General features: G+C 45.0%; 1 protein-coding gene across 2 annotated transcripts; it reads right to left on the reverse strand.

Annotated features, from left to right (window-relative positions):
* Positions 1-821: 821 nt before the first annotated feature.
* LOC118081378 (zinc finger protein RFP-like) lies at positions 822-21204 on the reverse strand. Of its 2 annotated transcripts, XM_060270769.2 has the most exons (9): positions 20948-21204; positions 17045-17762; positions 14307-14402; positions 12891-13121; positions 11713-11735; positions 10593-10711; positions 8058-8090; positions 6893-6922; positions 822-6381 (listed from the first exon to the last, which is right to left on the reverse strand). In XM_060270769.2, the coding sequence occupies exons 2-9, from the start codon at positions 17468-17470 to the stop codon at positions 5855-5857; spliced, it is 1485 nt and encodes a 494-aa protein (XP_060126752.1). In that variant the 5' UTR covers positions 17471-17762; positions 20948-21204; the 3' UTR covers positions 822-5854. The 2 variants fall into 2 exon arrangements, with proteins under 2 accessions (XP_060126752.1, XP_088520209.1); XM_088664083.1 differs by lacking the exons at positions 6893-6922; positions 8058-8090.
* Positions 21205-21678: the final 474 nt, after the last annotated feature.

Here is a 21678-nt window from a genome sequence, read left to right on the forward strand (position 1 = left end):
TTAGCGAAAAGACCTTCTCCTCAATGAAGAAGAGAAGAAGAAGAAGAAGAAGAAGAAGAAGAAGAAGAAGAAGAAGAAGAAGAAGAAGAAGAGGAGGAGGAGGAGGAGATTGCCGAGTAAGATAAGTGAGTCCGTAAATGACTGTGGAGCCCAATTCTGGATCCACATGTCCTTCCACAGTGGGGACATTGGTTTCTGGGCAGGAGTTGATCACGGTGAGGGTTTGCCAAGTGTGCCTTCCTCTTAGCACGTTTCTCCCTTTCGTCCTGAGTTCGAGTGTCTTCAAAGCCCACGACACCTTTGGTAAAGGCTCTTCTCCAATTGGAGCTCTCGCAGGCCAGTGTTTCCCAGTTGTTGGTGTTTATACTACATTATGCTTTCCATTTTTAAGTTTGGAATAGAGTAGTTGCTTTGGAAGATGATAATCAGGCATCTGAACAACGGCTTTAACTGTGTAATGAACGGCGGCTACTACTTTGCCCCTCCCAGCCTATCTCCTGACTTGGGCAGGTGGTGAGAAACACACAACTCGGCACTTCTCTTGTGAACCGTAGTCAAAACAATTTCAGTAGTTCGCTACCACCACCCTTTCTTGCTCGCACCTGGCCAGAGAGTCTAAAAGGGATAGCTCCCCGCCTTGTTACTAGGTTGCAAGCCTCTGGCTACTCCTTATGAAGCAGGCAGAAATTCAACTGGTTTGGTTTCTTTACGCAAACCCAGGCCCACTCTCTTGTGCAGCCTAACACTCAGTATGTGACCAAATGCTTAAGGTACTGGACTAGTTGCCCCACCCTGGACAAACACTCAAGGTCCAAACAATATTCCTTTTCAAGGATTTATTTAAAAGGTGTAAAACATACAACTTAAAATAGTGGTGCACATTTTTTATAAGGTTACAGATATAGAAAATAATAAAAAATAAGCATATAATTTTGCTCTAACTAAGAATACATATGTAAGGCAGTAAATATCATCCTTTTGCAAAGCAGTCAGAAGGCAGAGCCCACAGGCCCCCCCTTCCACCCTTACAACTTCATGCTGACAGAATCTCTGGCAGAATTGCAGACAGCAAAATCCAAAGCTCTATATGCCTCTTCAGCTGCTAGTGTGTTAATCGCAAAAAAATTGGAAGGGAACCTCCACACCGACAAAAGGGGAATGGATAAATAAAGTATGTGAATATCTGGAGCTGGCAAAACTCACAGACATAATACGACAAAAATCGAAAGATAGGATTAAAAAACAATGGGAATGTTTAAATGATTATCTAAAGAAAACAGACATGGGGAATAAAACATGGTTATGTGTAGACTAACCTTGCAGGATGGGAAAAACAAGAAGACTAGGTTTTTCAGACCATTTATTATGCTTGAAATACAATATATGACCAGAAGACAGGAAAATTGAAAGATAAAACGTAAACTACTGTGTGGTCATATATATGGTCATATATCCAGGTGGGGTTACGCGATCCCACTAATGAGAACACCACATCAATTAACTTTTACCAATGGCCTTAGATGTAACTCATTCATTCTCAGCTTTCTTAACTTTATTCTCTACCTGTATATTGGCAGGTGGTAAAGACATTTCCCCCATTCCTTCTCAATTCTGTAGAGGGCGAGTCAACCTCGGGTGGAAGGGATTCTTTAATTTGGCCTTTCATCCCCCTCCCTGTACCTGCCACAAGGTAATAGGTATCACCTGGGTCTTCTTCCCGCCAAAGGCAATTAACACATTCCTTTGCAGACAGCTAATTGGGAAGCAGAGAGAGACACGGCCAGGGCTGTTAAAGACCCAGACTGCCCTGCTGTCTCTCCCAGCATACAATGCTTCAAACCAAGGATTCAGAGTTGTCCATACTACAATTCCCATACCGTGTTCCATGACAAACTGTGTAATACCCAGCTATTAAACAGGTGCTCAAGGCTCATGAATTCTAGGTGCCCCTTGTTTAAAGTGGTTTTCCCTGAGGTCTTTGGCCCAGTCATTTTATAAAATATCAATTGTCCATCTGTAGAAATGCTTTCATTGTTTTTGGGGTGTGTAGGAATGGCTTTGGGTTTAGAACTTGACTTTCATCTCACTTTTAATCTTCTAGTACACTGCATCAATGGCTCTACCGTACATTGTGAAGCAGAACTTGTTTTTTTTAAAAAGAGAGAATCATAGAATTGAAAAGTTGTAAGGGGTCATGAGGATCATCAAGGCAACGGGATAAGAACCCATGACCCTGGGATTTAAGAATCTCATGCCCTGGAAAATAGGGACACTTGGAAGGTCTGTAGTGTGGTGTGGTTAACAGCGGTAGACTCATAATCTGGGGAACCGGGTTCGAGTCTCCACTCCTCCAAATGCAGCTGCTGGGTGACCTTGGGCTAGTCACATTTATCTGAAGTTTCTCAGCCCCACTCACCTCACAGAGTGTTTGTTGTGGGGAAGGAAGGGAAAGGAGAATGTTAGCCGCTTTGAGACTCCTTCGGGTAGTGATAAAGTGGGATATCAAATAAAAAAAAACCCCTCTTCACTCTTCCTTCTTGCGCAAGAGGGTCCCTTCAGATGGCAAGAGAACAATTAATAAAACGGAATGATGTGCAAATGGTGCTGTATAAGCCCACCCCCAATGCACTTTTTCTGCGATGACCTTGCCGGAAAAAAGCACCACTGTGTAAGCTTGCAAGTTAATTAGGACAAATGCTGCATTAAAAAGCCAGTGTGGTACAGTGGTTGGAGTGCAGGACTAGGACCTGGGAGACTAGGTGTCGAATCCCCACTCAGTCAGGAAGCTCACAGGGTAGCCTTGGGCCTGTCACTCACTCTCAGCCTAACCTACCTCACAGGGTTGTTGTTGCGAGGACCTCCTTAGAGAAAAGGCGAGATATCAATGTATTGTAGCAGATGGCTCTAGTACTCTTATTATAGAGAAACCTGGGGCAGAGCCCCTGAACAGCCGGGACAAAAACAAATCAAAACAATGTTTATTTAAGAAATACAGCATATCAGGCACACACAACTTGCAGACGAGACGATAATCATCAACACTGAAACCACTAGCTAGCACTGCCTTCGGTTGTTCCCAGCCAGAGACGACAGGGTATTGGATCTTTTGAGTGTAATTTACCACTCGAGTCAGAAAGCAGAGACGGTCTGTGTGCATTGCATGCGTTTCACAGACAAAATCCCGCCATAGAAGAGCGAGACGAAGAATCCCAAACGTTCCCGAAACACCATCGCTTAAGGTCCATAAATACAGGATGGGAGACACCTGGCTTGAGAGCAGTACATGTGAAAAGAATCTAGGAGTCTTGGTAGACCACAGACTTGACATGAGTCAGCAGTGTGATGCAGCAGCTTAAAAAGCCAATGCAATTCTGGGCTGCATCAATAGGAGTATAGCATCTAGATCTAGGGAAGTAATAGTACCACTGTATTCTGCTCTGGTCAGACCTCAGCTGGAGTACTGTGTCCAGTTCTGGGCACCACAGTTCAAGGAGGATACTGACAAGCTGGAATGTGTCCAGAAGAGGGCAACCAAAATGGTCAAAGGCCTGGAAACGATGCCTTATGAGGAATGGCTTTGGGAGCTGGGTATGTTTAGCCTGGAGAAGAGAAGGTTAAGGGGTGATATGATAGCCATGTTCAAATATATGAAAGGATGTCATATGGAGGAGGGAGAAAGATTGTTTTCTGCTGCTCCAGAGAAGCAGACACGGAGCAATGGATTCAAAGTTCAAGAAAGAAGATTCCACCTAAGCATTAGGAAGAACTTTCTGACAGTAAGAGCTGTTCGGCAGTGGAATTTGCTGCCAAGGGGTGTGGTGGAGTCTCCTTCTTTAGAGGTCTTTAAGCGGAGGCTTGACAGCCATCTGTCAGGAATGCTTTGATGGTGTTTCCTGCTTGGCAGGAATCTCAGTGAAAGCATCCGTGGCAGGTGGCCATGTGGCATCAAAGCCCCCATGGCATTTAGTCAATCCTGAGAGAATCCCTCCCCTCCCATGAATTCAATGGCTTAATTAACCATGCAGATTTGGAGGAACATCAAGCATATATTTTTCGTTCTGGGGGCGACGAAGTGGGATTAATAATAAAGGTAAGGATTGAGGGCACTAGGAGAAGGGGACGACAGAGGACAAGATGGTTGGACAGTGTTCTCGAAGCTACGAACATGAGTTTGACCAAACTGCAGGAGGCAGTGCAAGACAGGAGTGCCTGGCGTGCTATGGTCCATGGGGTCACGAAGAGTCGGACACGACTAAACGACTAAACAACAACAAACAACAACAAGGAAGATCAGCTGGACAACAGGTGTGTGGCAGCTCTCGTGCCATTGTTCTGCCTGGATTCGACCCGCCGGAAATCGAACAGAAAATGACTTAAGGCTTGAAGAAGCAATGGCTGATCCCTTCCCTCAAACCAATGGCCTCCTTTTGTAAACAGAACTTCACGGCCTCAGAACGGAATCTCTTGGTGCAAACTAGATGGCATCGGTTTGGTTAAGAAGGCAATGCAATATAAAGCATTGTTATCAAAGCAAGAAAAGGAAAAGGTCCAGATTTTCTCTCCTGGAGAGAAGCATTCATGGATATCCATTAAACATGGGCATCAAGGGACTTTACAGGGACCAGCTGCTAAAATAAAATAAAACACAGACACACACTCGACCAAAAGATGCAGAAAATCTATAGAGGTATTCATGCATTGCACATAAATATATTTTAGATGCCAGAAAATGGTTCCTGGTGGAGTGACTGCAGCATCCCCTATGAGCCAGACAGAGTTCATAGTCCAATGTACGTGAGCAGATTCAATAGGGTGTAAACTAAGGAAGGATAAAGAAATAATTACTTGCCTGGGGTAAATAGACAGAGAAGCTTTTGTAAAATTAGAAGAGATATCCCCCCAAACCCCACAATCTAGGCCATTGGTACTGCGTGGCTAACACAGGTCTGCTTGGACAGGTTATTCTTTCTCCCTCTGATGAGGACTAGTAACTTTTGCAGACAAGTTGTAAAGGCTGGAGTTCTTTGGCAAATTCAGGGGCGTGATGGAATGGGCAAGACTGCAAACGAAATTTCCAGAGTTGCATAGCCACAGCTTAAGAAATGATGGGTACCTGAATGGCACTCTTGACGATTTAACACATACCAAGTCTGTCAAGGCATACATAAGTGCACAAGCACTTTCTTTTACATTTTCTTCCTATCTAAGGTTTCCAGAGCAAGGAGCTATCCTGCCTGACGTGGGTGAAGGGGTTCATTTTTTAGTCCTCTGTTAATCCAATGATGCATGCGTTTTCATAGCTGCATAGGGCATAGCTGCCAAGTTTTCCATTTTCTCGCGAGGAAGCCTATTCAGCATAAGGGGAAATCCCTTTTAAAAAGGGATAACTTGGCAGCTATGTGCATAGGGTATTGTGGGGAGAGGAAGGTTTCCTAGAATTGCAGAGTTGTGAGGGGTCCTGAGGGTCACCTAGTCCCACCCCCCGCAGTGCAGGAAACATTTGCCGAACGTGGGGCTCAAACCCACAACCCTGGGATTAAGTCTCATGCTCTGCCAAATCAGACATCTCAAAAGGAAAACAAGTTTGAAGGTGAGGAAATTTATTAGGACTCATAAAAGTGTAACTGTCTCTATAGGAAGTAAGCTGCAGAGGGAATTCTGGGGAAAGGGACATGCAAAGTAAGAGCAACCCATTTTGTTTTGTTATTTCTGCTGATTTTGACTGGAATGAATCCTCTCAAAGGTCCCCTTGAAAAACTGTCCAACGTGGTCTTGGCATGTAAATGTTTTTTATATCGGTCACTCTTGTCTGGAGATAAACTCTTGCTGGGCCTGAGAGGCAGATTTAGTCTCCTCAGGAGATACTGAGGTGGGCTTTCCTTCCCCGCAAACTTCCCTGCAGAGCAAAGAAAGGGAGGAGGGTCTCTCCAGAGAACGAGGCTCCTGAGAACGTGTAGAGTTCGGCTCCTGAGTCAGCGTCAGAAAAAGACACACGTCCCCCTTCATAGTCCAGAGTCACCCGGATCCTCCTGGGATCCTCACTCAGGGACAGAGGAGAGTCAGGGAAGGTCAAGGCCCAGTACTTGCCTGCAGACTTCCCCACAGCCCAGATCCCTCCCTCAGGGTTTAAGGAGAAGCTGCCCTTTCTCCTCACTGTCTTCCTGGCAACCCCTACATCCCACCCTTCCCCACTTTCCACATTGACTTCCCAGAAATGTCTGCCTGCTGTGAATCCCTCACTTCCCAACACACAGGACCAGTTGTTGAATCTCTCAAGATTATTGGGCAGGACTTGCTCTTTGTCTCCCCTTCTCACGCTTTTCTGATCCTCTGACAGGATGAGGATGGGATGGGCTGTGTCTGGATCCAGAGTCACATTTGCTTTTGGGAAGAAGATGGGGGGGGGGGGGGAGGAAGAGAGGTAGAATCAGCTGAGAGTCGGAAATAGACATATTGTAAAAAAAACTAAAACTAAAAAAAACACAAAAAACCCCGGATTCCCTTTCAAATCAATGGGATTTCTTTGCATCACATGCAAGACTCCTCCTTGCCGACTTTCATCAGAATAAACATCTCATCCATAGGTCTCAGGGTGGTTCACAGCATAAAAATACAACACAAAACCACATATAGCTGCCCCCTCATTTTCATGGGGGTCATGTTTTGGGCCCACAAAAGTAAAAATCACACTAAGCCTGTTTATTCCTGCTCTCCATCTCTCTCACCCACTTGGTCTCTCCTTGCCTCCCTCCCATCTTAGAAGTTTAGGGCTTGCTGCCAGGGAAGAGGAGGCAGGTGGCAGGGCTGTTTTACAAAGGACTGCTTTGTACGGGCTTCTCTTTTGGATTTACCATAAGACTAGTTCCCTGGGGGAAAGGGGGAATAAAATTACCTCTGTGAAGATTTCTGAATGACTGAACATCTGAGGAAGCAAAAAGACAGGCTTAACAGGCTACAATGCAATAACTAAAATATAATAAAAATTTTTTTACAAAACATCACCATAATATAGCACCTGTTGTTTCCTTATTTCAAGCAAGAGATTAAATCATAGAACAAATAATTGCAAAGACAACAACTGTATGCCTAAATTTTTTTAAAAAATCCTTCCAGTAGCACCTTATTGTTGTTTAGTCGTTTAGTCGTGCCCGACTCTTTGTGACCCCATGGACCAGAGCACGCCAGGCACTCCTGTCTTCCACTGCCTCCTGCAGTAGCACCTTAGAGACCAACTAAGTTTGTCATTGGTACGAACTTCCCTGTGCATGCACACTTCTTCAGATACACCAATACAGAAGTCACCAGACCCTTATATATAGTGAGAGGGTGGGGAGGGGTATTACTCGGCAGGGTGGTGGGAATGGGTGATTGACTGACTGATAGCTGTTGACGACTTAACAACTGCAATTGGTCTTACTGGGAAAAGCAAGGGGTGAGATGGCTAAAGATAGCTTTATCATGTATAATGAGATAAGAATCCAATGTCTTTATTCAAACCAGGTCTCTCCATGGTTTGAAGATTGGTAATAAGTTACAGCAACTTCTCTTTCCAGTCTATTTCTGAAATTCTTTTGTAATAAGACAGCTACCATACTAGAAAATGGCGGAATACAAAATGCAAGGGAGGTTCCCTATACATGAGAACTCAACAAGATGGACATTGGACTGACCCTGCAGGATTCTCCTTAAGGGCTTTTGGAAGATATTGTAAGGCTCTGAGGCTTTTTCCTACAATCAAGCAGTATATAAATTTTATGAAAGAAAGCAAAATCTATAAAATCGAGGGGGAAACCAGGATAATAGTCTATAGGCAGGAACAGAACTCAAGACTGGTGTGCAGGTTCTTTGCAGGGACAAGCTCTGCCCCCAATCCAAGCCTTCAAACCCCCTCCCAGTTCATTCATGGAACATTCAAAGAACCCAAACACCACTAGAGGACTGTTACCCAGAGTTACGCCATTGATGGGGGTCCCAAAGTCTGCAGACAGATGGTTAAACACCCATGAAATATCAATCCCCATCCCTCCTGTAAAGTTGTTCCTCCCCTGGAAATTTACCTTTCTGAATCTGTTTTCTGTGTAACAGAGCATCTGAGGAAGCAAAAAGATATAAAGTGTAAGGGCAACACTTCCATCAGAAATAAATCTCCATACAAAAGTAACACTTCATAAGGTGGCATCCTTAAATTCAAGTACAATTATTAAATATTAATTAAATTGTACAAAAAATAATTAAAAACTACAAAATCATAGGAAGACTCTATGAAAATAACTAAAGCTTTAAACAGCAGAATAAGAATATTCAGCATGAATCCTGATGGTCTCTGAACTTTGTCCCTGCAATTGGGCTCTACATTCTTGGACTGGAGGGGAGGCAGAGCAATAGGAATCCTGTAAAAGGATAAAAAGGGGAGATGGAGGCAGCCTTAACATCTTCCCACGTAAATGGGTGGGGGAAATTATTAAAGCCATAACTGTGAAACATAAAGAGAAGGGAAAGTTGCTGAGGAAGGCTTGCCAGAGCTCTCAGGCAAAAGGAAGTCCTTCCTCACAAACATTGTACACATCTTTAAAGTTGTTAACAAGCATAATTGTGCCCTTTGGGGCTCATGTGCTCTTGCTTCCACTCTCAATGTGGGAACTCTCAGGAGAACTTGATGCTTGAAGCCCTAGATATGGCAGCTGCAGGGGGACGTCTGAGGAGGAGACAGCTCAGGCCTTGGCTCCACTGCTGAGAAACAAGCCTGAGCAGGAGGCAGAGGGGGAACTGGGGGCTTCTTTTTTCTCTCTCTTTGAAATTCTTTTGTTTTGTTTCTTTTATAATGTATTTATTAAAGATTTTCTCAAACAACAAAACATACAAAAATACAAAACACACAAAGAAAATTACAAAACATAAAAAAGAAAAAACTAGAATACAAAAAGAATACAAAAAAGAAAAAATACAAAAATGCAAAAACAAAAATTCTAACTATAACCCTTATTTCCAATCTACTGACTTCCTCATTCCACCTCCTTCTGCGATTCTTTACAAACCCTCCGTAGTAAACTCTAAATCTTATATAAATTCTTATTATTACTTTAACTATACCTTAATTCTTTAATCTTTTATATCTTATATTCTATCTAAATCTTACTTCTTAATTAAATTGTCCTTAACTTCTATCAATACTTATTTCACACCATTGTATTATCTACAACCTCTATTTTATCTCCCTCACTTCCACTAATTCTAATCTATTATATGTTTATTCTTTAAATAAATTTTAAATTTCTTCCAATCTTCTTCCACGGCTACTTCGCTCCGATCCCGGAGTCTCCCGGTCAGCTCAGACAGTTCCATAAATTCTATCAGCTTCTTCTGCCATTCATCCACTGTTGGTAATTCTTCATTCTTCCAATTCTTTGCAAGTAGAATTCTTGCAGCTGTTGTGGCATACAAAAAGTAACATCCTTCCTAGGTACTTCATCTCCCGTTATCCCAAGTAAGAAGGCCTCTGGTTTTTTAAGAAAGGTGTTTTTCAACACTTTTTAAATTCATTATCAATCTTTTCCCAGAAGTCTCTCACTTGGGGGCACATCCAGCACATGTGGAAGAAGGTTCCTTCTTGCTTTTTACATTTCCAGCATTTATTATCTTGTTTATGATAGATCTTTGCTTGTTTTACCAGTGTCAGATACCATCTATACATCATTTTCATCAAATTATTTTTTAACACTGTACACACGGTAAATTTCATATTATGCTTCCATAACCTTTCCCAATCTTCCACCATGTTGTTATGTCCTACATTGTTTGCCCATTTAATCATAACACATTTTTGTTCATCTTTTGTATGCCATTCCAACAATAGATTATACATTTTTGACAAATTCTTACTTTTTGAATCTAGCAATTCCGTTTCCAATTTAGACTTTTTCATTTGAAAACCAACTTTTTTATCCATTTTATACATTTCATTAATTTGATGATATTGTAACCAATCATTTACCTTACTCTTCAACACCTCATAAGATTTTAACTTCATCTGGTGACCTTCCTCAATTAGAATATCACTATATTTCAACCATTGTGTTGACATATTCAATCTTTTCTGCGTCTTAGCTTCTGTCGGGGAAATTCACCTGGGTGTTTTTGTTTCTAACAAATTTTTATACCTAATCCATACATTATACAAGGATTTTTCGAATAATATGACTTTTAAAACCTTTATGGACCTTAACTTCATCATACCATAGATATGCATGCCATCCAAACGCATTATCATGTCCTTCCAAGCCAAGTATGTCATCATTGTCTAATGCAAACCATTCTCTTAACCAGCAAAAGGCTGCTGCTTCATAATATAACTTCAGATCTGGGGGCTTCTTAATGCCCTTTGACTCCATTCAGAGCAGGAGAACCCCCAAAAGGACAATCCCAAATTGTGTAGACGGGGAACGAAAAGGAATAGGAGGTTCCATAGAATTGTAAACAGAAGCACATGAGAGGAAAAAACCCTGACTTTGCTCTACACTCTGTTTCAGCCATGTTCGGTTCTGAAGAAGGAATAGAATTCCCTGTGTGAAATCCTGGCAGCCATTATTCATTACCCTGCAATTGTTTCATTGCATCTTCCACAAGGTGATTTAGATCACAGGATTCCAAGATCCTGTTCCTCAGTTCTGGAGGGAAAGCAAGTGGCTTCTCTGGACTCTCTCTTTTCTCATACCTGGTGAAAAGAAAAACAATGAATGGCCCCATTGTGGCACTGTCTCCCAAATTATTGCAGGAGATCTCAATAACATGAACAAAGTGAAAGTTTATTTCCCAACAGGTCATTTTCAGGATTCAGCTTCAACTCGTGACTCACATCCAGTACATCACCCACCTCCAAGCATTTCAACTTCCTGCCCTGACCATAGCTGCCAAGTTTACCCTTTTCTCGCGAGGAAGCCTATTCAGCATAAGGGAATTTCCCTTAAAAAAAGGGAGAACTTGGCAGCTATGGCCCTGACTGAGAAGGAATATTGGGATAAAACAGGGTGTCCACCACAGATTGGGGAGACCTCAGTCCAAAACCCCTGAGGACAGCTGTCAGTGGCTTCGTAAGGATGCTAAATAGCACAAGGGACAAGATGTAACCCCAAGTGACACCACTGTAGGGCTCCTTCCTGCCCCCCTCTCTCACCCAGGAAGGGCACAACTCCATGCCCAACTGGACTCTCCCATCAGAGGCAGGAAACAACCTGACTTTCACCTCCCTCTCCAGACCACCTTCTGCCTCTCAAACTGGAAACGCTTCCATGAAAAAGAACCCACCTAGTCTAGATCAACAGACTTTCCCTCCCTAAGAGCCTCAAAGGGGCTGAGTTACCAGAGTTGGGGGGCTTCTAGTTGGACGTGCAAATCTATTGGTACTTCCTAAGCTCTTCCCAAGCATCTTGGGGACTTTCTCTTCTAGATATTTGAAATTACCAAAAAGTCAATGAAGGGAAAGTGCAAGAGAAAGAAAAGAGAAAGAAAAGAGAGAGGAGTCAGTTGACCTTGATGCTTGGAGGGAGAATGGGGGGGCTACAAGTTCAAAAGAGGGGGCTCTACTTTTACCCGTGAGATGCTGCAGGGAGTGAGTCCTACAGTCTCTCCCCTGCAACCCCTGGAGGGCCATGTTTGAGGTTCTTGCACTCCAGTCTCATGGAGGGATGCTAATGGGAATGAGCCAGATCCACTTACCTCTGCAAGGTGCTTCTCACATCCTAAAGGGAAAAAGAGAAGGGAATTTACTGCACACCACAGGCCACACTAGGAAGGCCCCTCAGACCCTGGCCCTTGGATGTCAGTCTGCCTTGTACATGCCAAGGTTTTGGGTAAGGATGGTGGAATCAGCCATTTTTCGTTTCTCACAGCTTTTATTTTTCCAATCTGAAATTATTAATTATTCCAATATCAGGTTCTCCACATTTCCACATCATTTTGCCATTATTGTTTAAAATCCTTATGAAGGATTTTAAACCCGCATTTTTGGGAAATTTCATGATTGTGGGTTCAAGAGAAGATTCCACCTCATCTCTTGTCTTACATTATAATTTATTAACTTTAATCCAGTTTGCATTGTGCAATTCAGACATACATAAACCTACAGGATAATCCTGCCAGGGCACTATCCCAAATTGCCTCCCATAGAAGTCCCCAAATTTCAAATTCTATTTTCCATCGGGAAGTAAAAAAAAAAAGCACCTGCAGCATGAAACGCCTCCAAAGCGGTAATAAAACAATTCAGTGTTTCTTTCGGCTCCTCCAGACCTCTGCTTTTCCTGTGTTCAGAAAACACAAGTGGCTTTGTCCTGCCACTTTCCCTCAAGAAAAACCTTGCTCCAAAGCAAATATCAATGATGTTTGCTCTCATTCAGCAGTAAACAGTGGGTTTTTCTGGAGGAAAGGGGTGGGACAAGCAGCAGTCTGGATGAGTCCCTCAGTCTTGCTCTTTGGTCGCTGTGACTGAGCACCTTTTTGGGCTGATCTGGATCCATGGGGAAGGTGATCAAGCCAGAAATTGTGGAGGGAACTGGAAGAGAAGCTTGATCAAGGGATTGGCTCATGTTGGAAAGAGGCCTAAATGCATCCTTGGTGAAGCCCAGCACAGGGCAGGAAGGCAGCATTGCCCAGGAGGAAGGCATTTGGAGACGAAGCAGAAAATCACCTCCCGCTCCATCAAGAACACAGAAGAATCTCTAGTCCGCATTCAGGTGAGTTAAGCATCCCAGGTCTCTTGGGTCTTCATGTCCATTACAAACCTGACTAGAGGCTCTATCATCTGAGCCCCTGAACTCCTTGCATACATGTAAGGGGCACAGAAAGGATTGGAGGCAACCTTTTCATGTATCCTCTGGCTGTTCCTGCCACCTTTTTACCTGCAGGAGTTCACTTGCTGGCTGCTGACACTTTTCCTCCATCTCCGGGATGATCTTCTCAAGAGAGGAGAGTTTCCTGGAGAGTCTGGCCAGCTGCTCATCCCTTCTCCCTGCAATCTCCTTCTCCACCTCTTCCACATGAGTCAGCAGGCGCTTTTCTTCTTCTTCCAGGAACTGGCGCAGTTCTCTGAACTTCTCCACAGTCTTCAACCTCTCCGTTTCTGTTAATTTCTGCAGGAAAAGAGGAGGTCTGCGTGTGGAAGGAGCCATGGATGTTCCCTGCATGTTTTTGGGCATGGCATAACCAGAGTTCATGCCTGTTCAGAGAACACCCATGGACTTAAAACACCCCTCAGTTTAGACTGGGGCCATTTAGGTGTAGGAAGACCAACAGAAACAGAGGAGGATGAGAAAATGCAGTGTTTATCCCCATAGGTCCCTGAATTTCCTAAAGATGAACAATAGCGCACATTCAGAAAGACAACTCTTTAGTAATATTTATGGTAAATCAGGATTTGAATTGAACTGCTTCCACCCTCTCAGCTCACAATTCCTCAGACTTCTCCTTGACTGCTATTCACATAATAAATGACAATGGGAAATACATTGTTACCTCGAGTTACAATCGCCTCAGGTTACAAACGCTGCAGGTTACAAACTCCGCTAACCTGGAAGAGTTACCTCGAGTTGAGAACTTTGCCCCAGGATGAGAAAGGAAAGAACGGACCTCCAGAACGAATTAAGTTCGTAACTAAAGGTACCACTGTAAACTCAAATTAGCTGCCTTGGTCCAGTATACCTGAAAGAGTGTTTCCACTCCTATCGTTCTGCCCAGACACTAAGGTTCAGTGCCGAGAGCCTTCTGGCGGTTCCCTCACTGTGAGAAGCCAAGTTACAGGGAATCAGGCAGAGGGCCTTCTTGGTAGTGGCACCCACCCTGTGGAATGCCCTCCCACCGGATGTCAAAGAGAAAAACAACTACTAGACTTTTAGAAGACATCTGAAGGCAGCCCTGTTTAGGGAAGCTTTTAATGTTTAATAGATTATTGTATTTTATTATTCTGTTGGAAGCTGCCCAGAGTGGCTAATTTGCTATTGCTGAAAAAATATGGAGACCAAAACAGAGCAATCCTTTGAAATTCACACCTCTGAATTGTTCAAGGTTGACGCAGCCAGGTAATGTTCACAAAAAATGTATTTATGAGGCTAAAGTACATATAAAAATATTTATACAAGGAAGTAGCTACCCTAACAACTGATTCATTTTCAGCATAATAAATGAATAAACAAACAAACTGATATGGAAAAAGGAGAAATGGGGAGAAGCTGAAATGGGCAGATTTCCCCAACCCTCCTCAGTCCTGACTCCATTCTTCAAGTGCTTGTTCCCTGTCTACTAACAATAGTGACACTTACAAGGAGTTCTTTGCTTTCCTTGTCCAGGTTTGCTTGATAGGCCAGGATTTCCTCTCTCTCTTTCCTCAGAATCTTCTGGTGGTGACAGATGTCTCCCTAAAAAGAAAATGAAAAACTCAGGTTTGATTGAGACACACAGAGAGATGAATATTACACTGGCTTCTTGGGCTCCGTGGCCTTGCTATAATAGCAAAGCAGTTTACTGGAGGAAATAAGAGTCTAGAGGTTTTCAACCGTTTTGGGTCCATGACTACCTTGACCAACTACATTTTTTTCTCCAGCATCCCTGTGGGGCTCAGGATCCCAGTTTGGTCCCCCTTTGCTTGCAGAGCTGGCAGCCCCTCACCCTTTCTCAAACACCCTCCCCTACAGAGTGCTCTCTCAGCCTCCTCTCCTCTCCCTTATCCTTAGGAGTCCTCCTCTTGGTCTCTGAGCTGCCCCAAAGAGAAGTGCCTCCTCACGCTGCCCCACAGGAGCCTGGGACTTGTCTGTCCATTCCCAACACCAAGGGCCCCTTCACCAGTTTGTTTGTTTGTTTGCTTGCTTACTTGCGGCTGCCTCATGTCCTAGCAACCAACACACTCTGGCCAGCCCCAGGGGCACCATTCACCTGCAGAGATTGTACCCAGGGCTGCTGCAACAAACAGCTGCACAAGCCTTTGGGAAGCAGAAATGGGATCCAAGAAGGGAAGGAAGGAAAGAAAGAAAGAGGGACAGAGGCTAGTTTTGCCAGCAGCACCCCTGAGTGAGTATCATTCAAGGCACCCCAGATGCCACAGCACACTGGTTGAAAACCACAGCAGAACTGGGATGAGGAAGTTTTCTAGTGCAACTAACTAGACTGGAGAAGAGCAAAGGCAGCCATGTTTTCTCTTTTGTCTTCTCCAAGGAGGCTTCCAGACTGACTTCTCATCTTGAGGTCCCAGGGAGACGTGGGAAGAGGAGGAGGAGGAAGGGGTGAGGCAGGATCCAACCTGGGATGTATCAGTCTAACGTTAAAGAGATAGTGAGGTCAGCCCGAGAGGCTAGAGATACAGAAATAGAGCAGTGCTTCTCAAAGCTTCACCCATTCCAAGGCCCTCTTCTGCAAGCCTAGGGCTTTTCCACCCTTCCTCTTGACCCAGCTGCTTTGCCACTTAATTGGGTCAAATGGCAACTCAAGTTTTCTGCTACTTGTCATTTATTTTCTCTGCAGTAGCCAGAGCCCACCGTGTGCCAGGGGAGATTTAAGTGCTGCAGCTTCTTCCATTTCTGGGCCAAATAAGTTCTTGCTGCGGCCAGAATCCACCTAAGTAGCTCCTTCGGTCAGAAGATTGCTGTCTGGTCATCCCGCCAGTTCAAAAGGGGCAGCTTCATTTCATTAGCTTTACTATTTCGTGGCATTATTAGCATTGCATGGCACAGGAGCATTTTTAGACATAACTAGAATAAGTTTTAAAAATGCCTTTTAATCCCTTAATTTTTTTAAGCTTCTTCTGAAGCAGAATGAGAATCTTATCTGTTTTATATAATACCACAGGTCCAATTCTGAGTTGTCATGAACACCTTTGCCCGTATTATTTGCAGATGCTACTCTGAACCACTGAGTCCTTTTGCCATTTGGGATGGGAGGAGATCCTCAGCATCGCCCCATGGCTGAAACCTCATTGCACAGGCCCCACAGCACCCCAAGAATAAGTGTGCTCCCCACAGTAGGTGCTTCCACCCCCCCTCACCCCAAAATCTGATTCTGACATATAGTTTTTTTTGGGGGGGGGGTGTTTCTGCACCATCTGGTCAATTCCTGGCCTCCAGTCCCTCCCCCTGCAGCTGATCCTTTGCTACTCTCTGCTTTGCAGGGCATTGAAGAAACATCCTGCTAGCCTTAGTTGTGTATGTGCAATTTACATTTGTAGTGTTCTTAATAGGTGCAAAGCAACCTTGCTGGGGGATGCGGACAAGGTTAACCCCTTCTCTCCTGAGTCCCTACCACGGTCCCACTTCAAATATTTGAAGCTGCTGTGAGTATATTTCAAGGGAAGATCCCTTTGCCCCCCTGGCAGAGAGAAAGACTTCAACTTCCACCTCCCAGACCTCAGGCTTCCCCTTGGCAGCTTTTTATGTACAGTGGTACCTCTACTTACGAATAACTCCACTTACGAATTTTTCTACTTACGAATTTTTAGATAGGTTGCTTCGACTTACGATTTTTTTCTCCCAATGCATTCCTATGGGATTCGACTTACAATTTTTTTCTACTTACGAATGTGCGTTCGGAACGCATTAAATTTGTAGAGGTACCACTGTAATAGGTAAAGGTAAAGGGACCCCTGACCATTAGGTCCAGTCATGACCGACTCTGGGGTTGCGCACTCATCTCGCATTATTGGCCGAGGGAGCCGGCGTACAGCTTCCAGGTCATGTGGCCAGCATGACAAAGCCACTTCTAGCGAACCAGAGCAGCACACAGAAACGCCGTTTACCTTCCCACTGTAGCGATCCCTATTTATCTACTTGCATTTTGACCTGCTTTCGAACTACTAGGTTGGCAGGAGCTGGGACCAAGCAACGGGAGCTCACCCCGTCACAGGGATTCGAACCGCCGACCTTCTGATCAGCAAGCCCTAGGCTCAGTGATTTAACCCTCAGCACCACCTGCATCCGCTTTTATGTAATAAGCACCCACCAATTCATGCCATGCCTACTTCAGACCCGAATCCACAGCTATTTCTCCCCCTCAAGATCCAGGGATCTCCTACCTTGTATTCCTCAAAAGCCTCCTCCAGAGGAATCACCTCGTGATTTTCATGTTCCTTTGATCTGTCACACACCACGCAGATGGGGGCTTCGTGGACTTTGCAGAAGAGTTTCAGGAGCTCCTGGTGCTTCACACAGACTTTTCCTTTCCCTCCTTCCTGCTTTCCCTCTTGAAGGCTGAGATTCTTGGCTATTTCTACCACATTAGCCAATTGCCTGTTGGGGATGAGGCTCCTTCTCTGGACTCTTTCTCTGCACTGAGGGCAGGAAGCCTCTGCCTCCGATTCTCCCCAGCACTGGATCAAGCAGGATCGGCAGAAATTGTGCGCACACTCTGCGATGATCACTGGATCCTTAAAATATTCCAGGCAGATGGAGCAAGTGGCTTCATCGCAAAGATTCTGGACGGGACGCTCAGCAACAGCCATGGCTCCCTCGCCCCAAAGACCTGAGTTAAGTTTCACTTTCTCAATTTTTAGTCACTGGGCGTTTCCTTTCCAGGAAATGACTCAGAAACTCAGTGACCACGTGGTCCTTAAAAAAAAAAAGTATGTCCCCAGATCTTTGCAGTTGCTGAATGTTTTATTCTTCATTGCTTCCCATGCTTTTGATTACACATACAAGCACACAGGTAATTAGTAAGTTGTGGTATTCATACTGTAATATTTTCATTCATACGCTTCCTTGGCTTTTTTGAATTGGAGAACATCTGCTGCTGCCCTAAATGGACGGGAGTTTTGATTTAGCAAACGGGACTTGATTCCCTCAGGATAATTCCTTCATTGCACATTTATTCTAAAACCAATTGAAACTATCCTGGTTTAATGAGCACCACAAAATTGATGAACTTGTTCCAGTGAGGCTAGCTTTTCCAAGTCCAAGTCTGGCGGTCATTTCCACCCCCACCCCTCCCCTTTCCCAGGGGGTAGTACCGCCCACTCTGGGAAGCACCGCTTGAAACACGCCCAGGAGCACCTTAAATTTAGCGCAGAAACAACCCGGCAGACAATGCAGCTGTTTGAGGGGTTCTAGGAGTACCAGCGTGTTAAGGAACGGAGGGGGGTGGCATTGGCACATAAGCCAGAGCCCAGGTCCTTCCGTCTCCCTCTCAGACACAGGCACACGCGGGCGTGAGACCTTGAGTTCGTGTGTGTGTGTGTCCCTTTTCCTCTTCAATGCCGCACCAAGCAGCACACAAACCTCAAGAATAAAGTGCTACCCTTGCCCACTGCTTAAACCCGCCAAGCCTAGGTGGGTAGACCGGACAACTGAACTCTATATTTGCATACTGGTGCGCCTCAGCCAATCAGGACGGTATTCTTGATTTCAGCAAGGCCTTTGACAAAGTGCCCCATGATATTCTTGTAAAGAAGCTGATAAAATGTGGGCTAGACAATGCTACCATTCAGTGGATTTGTAAGTGGCTTACTGACCGAACCCAAAGGGTACTCATCAATGGCTCCTCCTCATCCTGGAGAGTAGTGACTAGTGGGGTGCCACAGGGTTCTGTCTTGGGCCCAGTCTTGTTCAACATCTTTATCAATGACTTGGATGATGGGCTTGAGGGCATCCTGAGCAAGTTTGCAGATGACACCAAATTGGGAGGGGTGGCTAACACCCCAGAGGACAGGATCACACTTCAGAATGACCTTAACAGATTAGACAACTGGGCCAAAGCAAACAAGATGAATTTTAACAAGGAGAAATGTAAAGTACTACACTTGGGCAAAAAAAATGAAAGGCACAGATACAGGATGGGAGACACCTGGCTTGAGAGCAGTACATGTGAAAAGGATCTAGGAGTTTTGGTTGACCACAAACTTGACATGAGTCAGCAGTGTGATGCAGCAGCTAAAAAAGCCAATGCAATTCTGGGCTGCATCAATAGGAGTATAGCATCTAGATCAAGGGAAGTAATAGTACCACTGTATTCTGCTCTGGTCAGACCTCACCTGGAGTATTGTGTCCAGTTCTGGGCACCACAGTTCAAGAAGGATACTGATAAGCTGGAACGTGTCCAGAAGAGGGCAACCAAAATGGTCAAAGGCCTGGAAACGATGCCTTATGAGGAACGGCTTAGGGAGCTGGGTATGTTTAGCCTGGAGAAGAGAAGGTTAAGGGGTGATATGATAACCATGTTCAAATATATAAAAGGATGTCATATAGAGGAGGGTGAAAGGTTGTTTTCTGCTGCTCCAGAGAAGCGGACACGGAGCAACGGATTCAAACTACAAGAAAGAAAATTCCACCTAAACATTAGGAAGAACTTCCTGACAGTAAGAGCTGTTCGGCAGTGGAATTTGCTGCCAAGGAGTGTGGTGGAGTCTCCTTCTTTGGAGGTCTTTAAGCAGAGGCTTGACAGGTATATGTCAAGAATGCTTTGATGGTGTTTCCTGCTTGGCAGGGGGTTGGACTGGATGGCCCTTGTGGTCTCTTCCAACTCTATGATTCTATGATTCTATTCAGTTGGCAGACAGCCTATCACTTCCAAGCTACACTCCCAACCTCCTGGCTTGGTTGCTATTTCCTTCCCAACCTTCCAAAACAGCTCAGCTCAAGCCTTTCGCACGCCTCCTCCGCTGTCGGCATTGCATGCATTTCACAGACAATATAACAGCCAGACAAAGAATCCCAAACGTTCCCAAAACACCTTCAGTTAAGCTCCATAAACTCCAGCTGGGGAGGTGCCTGCCATCATAGAATCACAGAATTGTAGAGTTGCAAGGGACTCCCAAGGATCATCTAGTCAACCCCCTGCAAGGCAGGAACCTCAGAGAAAGCATCCGTGGCAGGTGACCACGTGGCATCATAACCCCCATGGCATTTAGTCAATCCTGAGAGAATCCCTCCCCTCCCCTGAGTTCAATGGCTTAATTAATTATGCAGATTTGGAGGAACATCAAGCATATATTTTTCTTTCTGGGGGAGGGAAATGAGATTAATAATAAAGGTAAGGAAGATCAGTCAGACAACAGGTGTGTGGCAGCTCTTGTGCCATTGTTCTGCCTGGATTTGACCCGCCGGAAATTAAACAGAAAATGACTTAAGGCTGATCCCTTCCCTCAAATCGAGGCCTCCTTTTGTAAACAGAACTTCGCAGCCTCAAAACGGAATCTCTTGGTGCAAACTAGATGGCATCGGTTTGGTTAAGAAGGCAATGAAATATAAAGCATTGTTATCAAAGTAAGAAAATTTACTGTCTTTAATTAGGTTTTGTACAAGCCGGATTTCGAAGGGGCAGAGGAACCAGAGAACAAATAGCAAACATGCGCTGGATTATGGAGAAAGCTAGAGAGTTCCAGAAAAAAACCATATACTTCTTCTTCATTGACTATGCAAAAGCCTTTGACTGTGTCAACCACAGCAAACTATGGCAAGTTCTTAAAGAAATGGGAGTGCCTGATCACCTCATCTGTCTCCTGAGAAATCTCTATGTGGGACAAGAAGCTACAGTTAGAACTGGATATGGAACAACTGATTGGTTCAAAATTGGGAAAGGAGTACAACAAGGTTGTATATTGTCTCCCTGCTTATTTAACTTATATGCAGAATTCATCATGTGAAAGGCTGGACTAGATGAATCCCAAAACGGAATTAAGATTGCTGGAAGAAATATCAACAACCTCAGATATGCAGATGACACAACCTTGATGGCAGAAAGTGAGGAGGAATTAAAGAACCTTTTAATGAGGGTGAAAGAGGAGAGCACAAAATATGGTCTGAAGGTCAACATCAAAAAAACCAAGATCATGGCCACTGGTCCCATCACCTCCTGGCAAATAGAAGGGGGAGAAATGGTGGCAGTGAGAGATTTTACTTTCTTGGGCTCCTTGATCACTGCAGATGGTGACAGCAGTCACGAAATTAAAAGACGCCTGCTTCTTGGGAGAAAAGCAATGACAAACCTAGTTGCTGTTTAGTCGTTTAGTCGTGTCCGAGTCTTCGTGACCCCCTGGACCAGAGCATGCCAGGCACTCCTGTCTTCCACTGCCTCCCGCAGTTTGGTCAAACTCATGTCCGTAGCTTCGAGAACACTGTCAGGGCCGGTGCGTCCATTTAGGCGAACTAGGCCATCGCCTAGGATGCCAAAATGGAGAGGGCCCTAACCAGCCCGCCCCCCAAAACCGCCGCGCCAACGCCCACCACCGCCGCCCTCGCCTGTGGCTTCCTTTCTTATTTTTTCTTCTCCCGACGTTGCCGGGTGAGGGGCGGGATAGCGAGGTGCCACGCTAGTGGGCCAGCGAGGAGGGGCGTCACGCCAGTCAGCCACTAGCGTGGCGCCTTGCTAGCCCGCCCCTCGCCCGGCAACATCGGGAGAGGAAAAAATAAGAAAGGAAGCTGCAGCCAGCAGCCTCGCTCGGCCGGCAGCTTCCTTTTTAATTTCTTCTTCTCCCAACGTTGCCGGGCGAGGGGCGGGCCAGCGAGGAGGGGCGTCATGCCAGTCAGCCACTAGTGTGGCGCCTCGCTAGCCCGCCCCTCGCCTGGCCGGCTGACCGACCGCAAAGCCCTCCTTGAAGGCGGCAGCAGCAGCGCCTTCAAGCCGTCCCACCGTCAGGGAGCGCGTACCGTAGCTCTGCCTGCCTCTCCAAAGGAGGCTGCGCTCCCTCTTTCTTTGGTTCTCGCCAAGGCAGGTGCT

The sequence above is a fragment of the Zootoca vivipara genome, chromosome 2 (genome assembly GCF_965207765.1).
Source record: "Zootoca vivipara chromosome 2, rZooViv2.hap1.1, whole genome shotgun sequence".
NCBI lineage: Eukaryota > Metazoa > Chordata > Lepidosauria > Squamata > Lacertidae > Zootoca > Zootoca vivipara.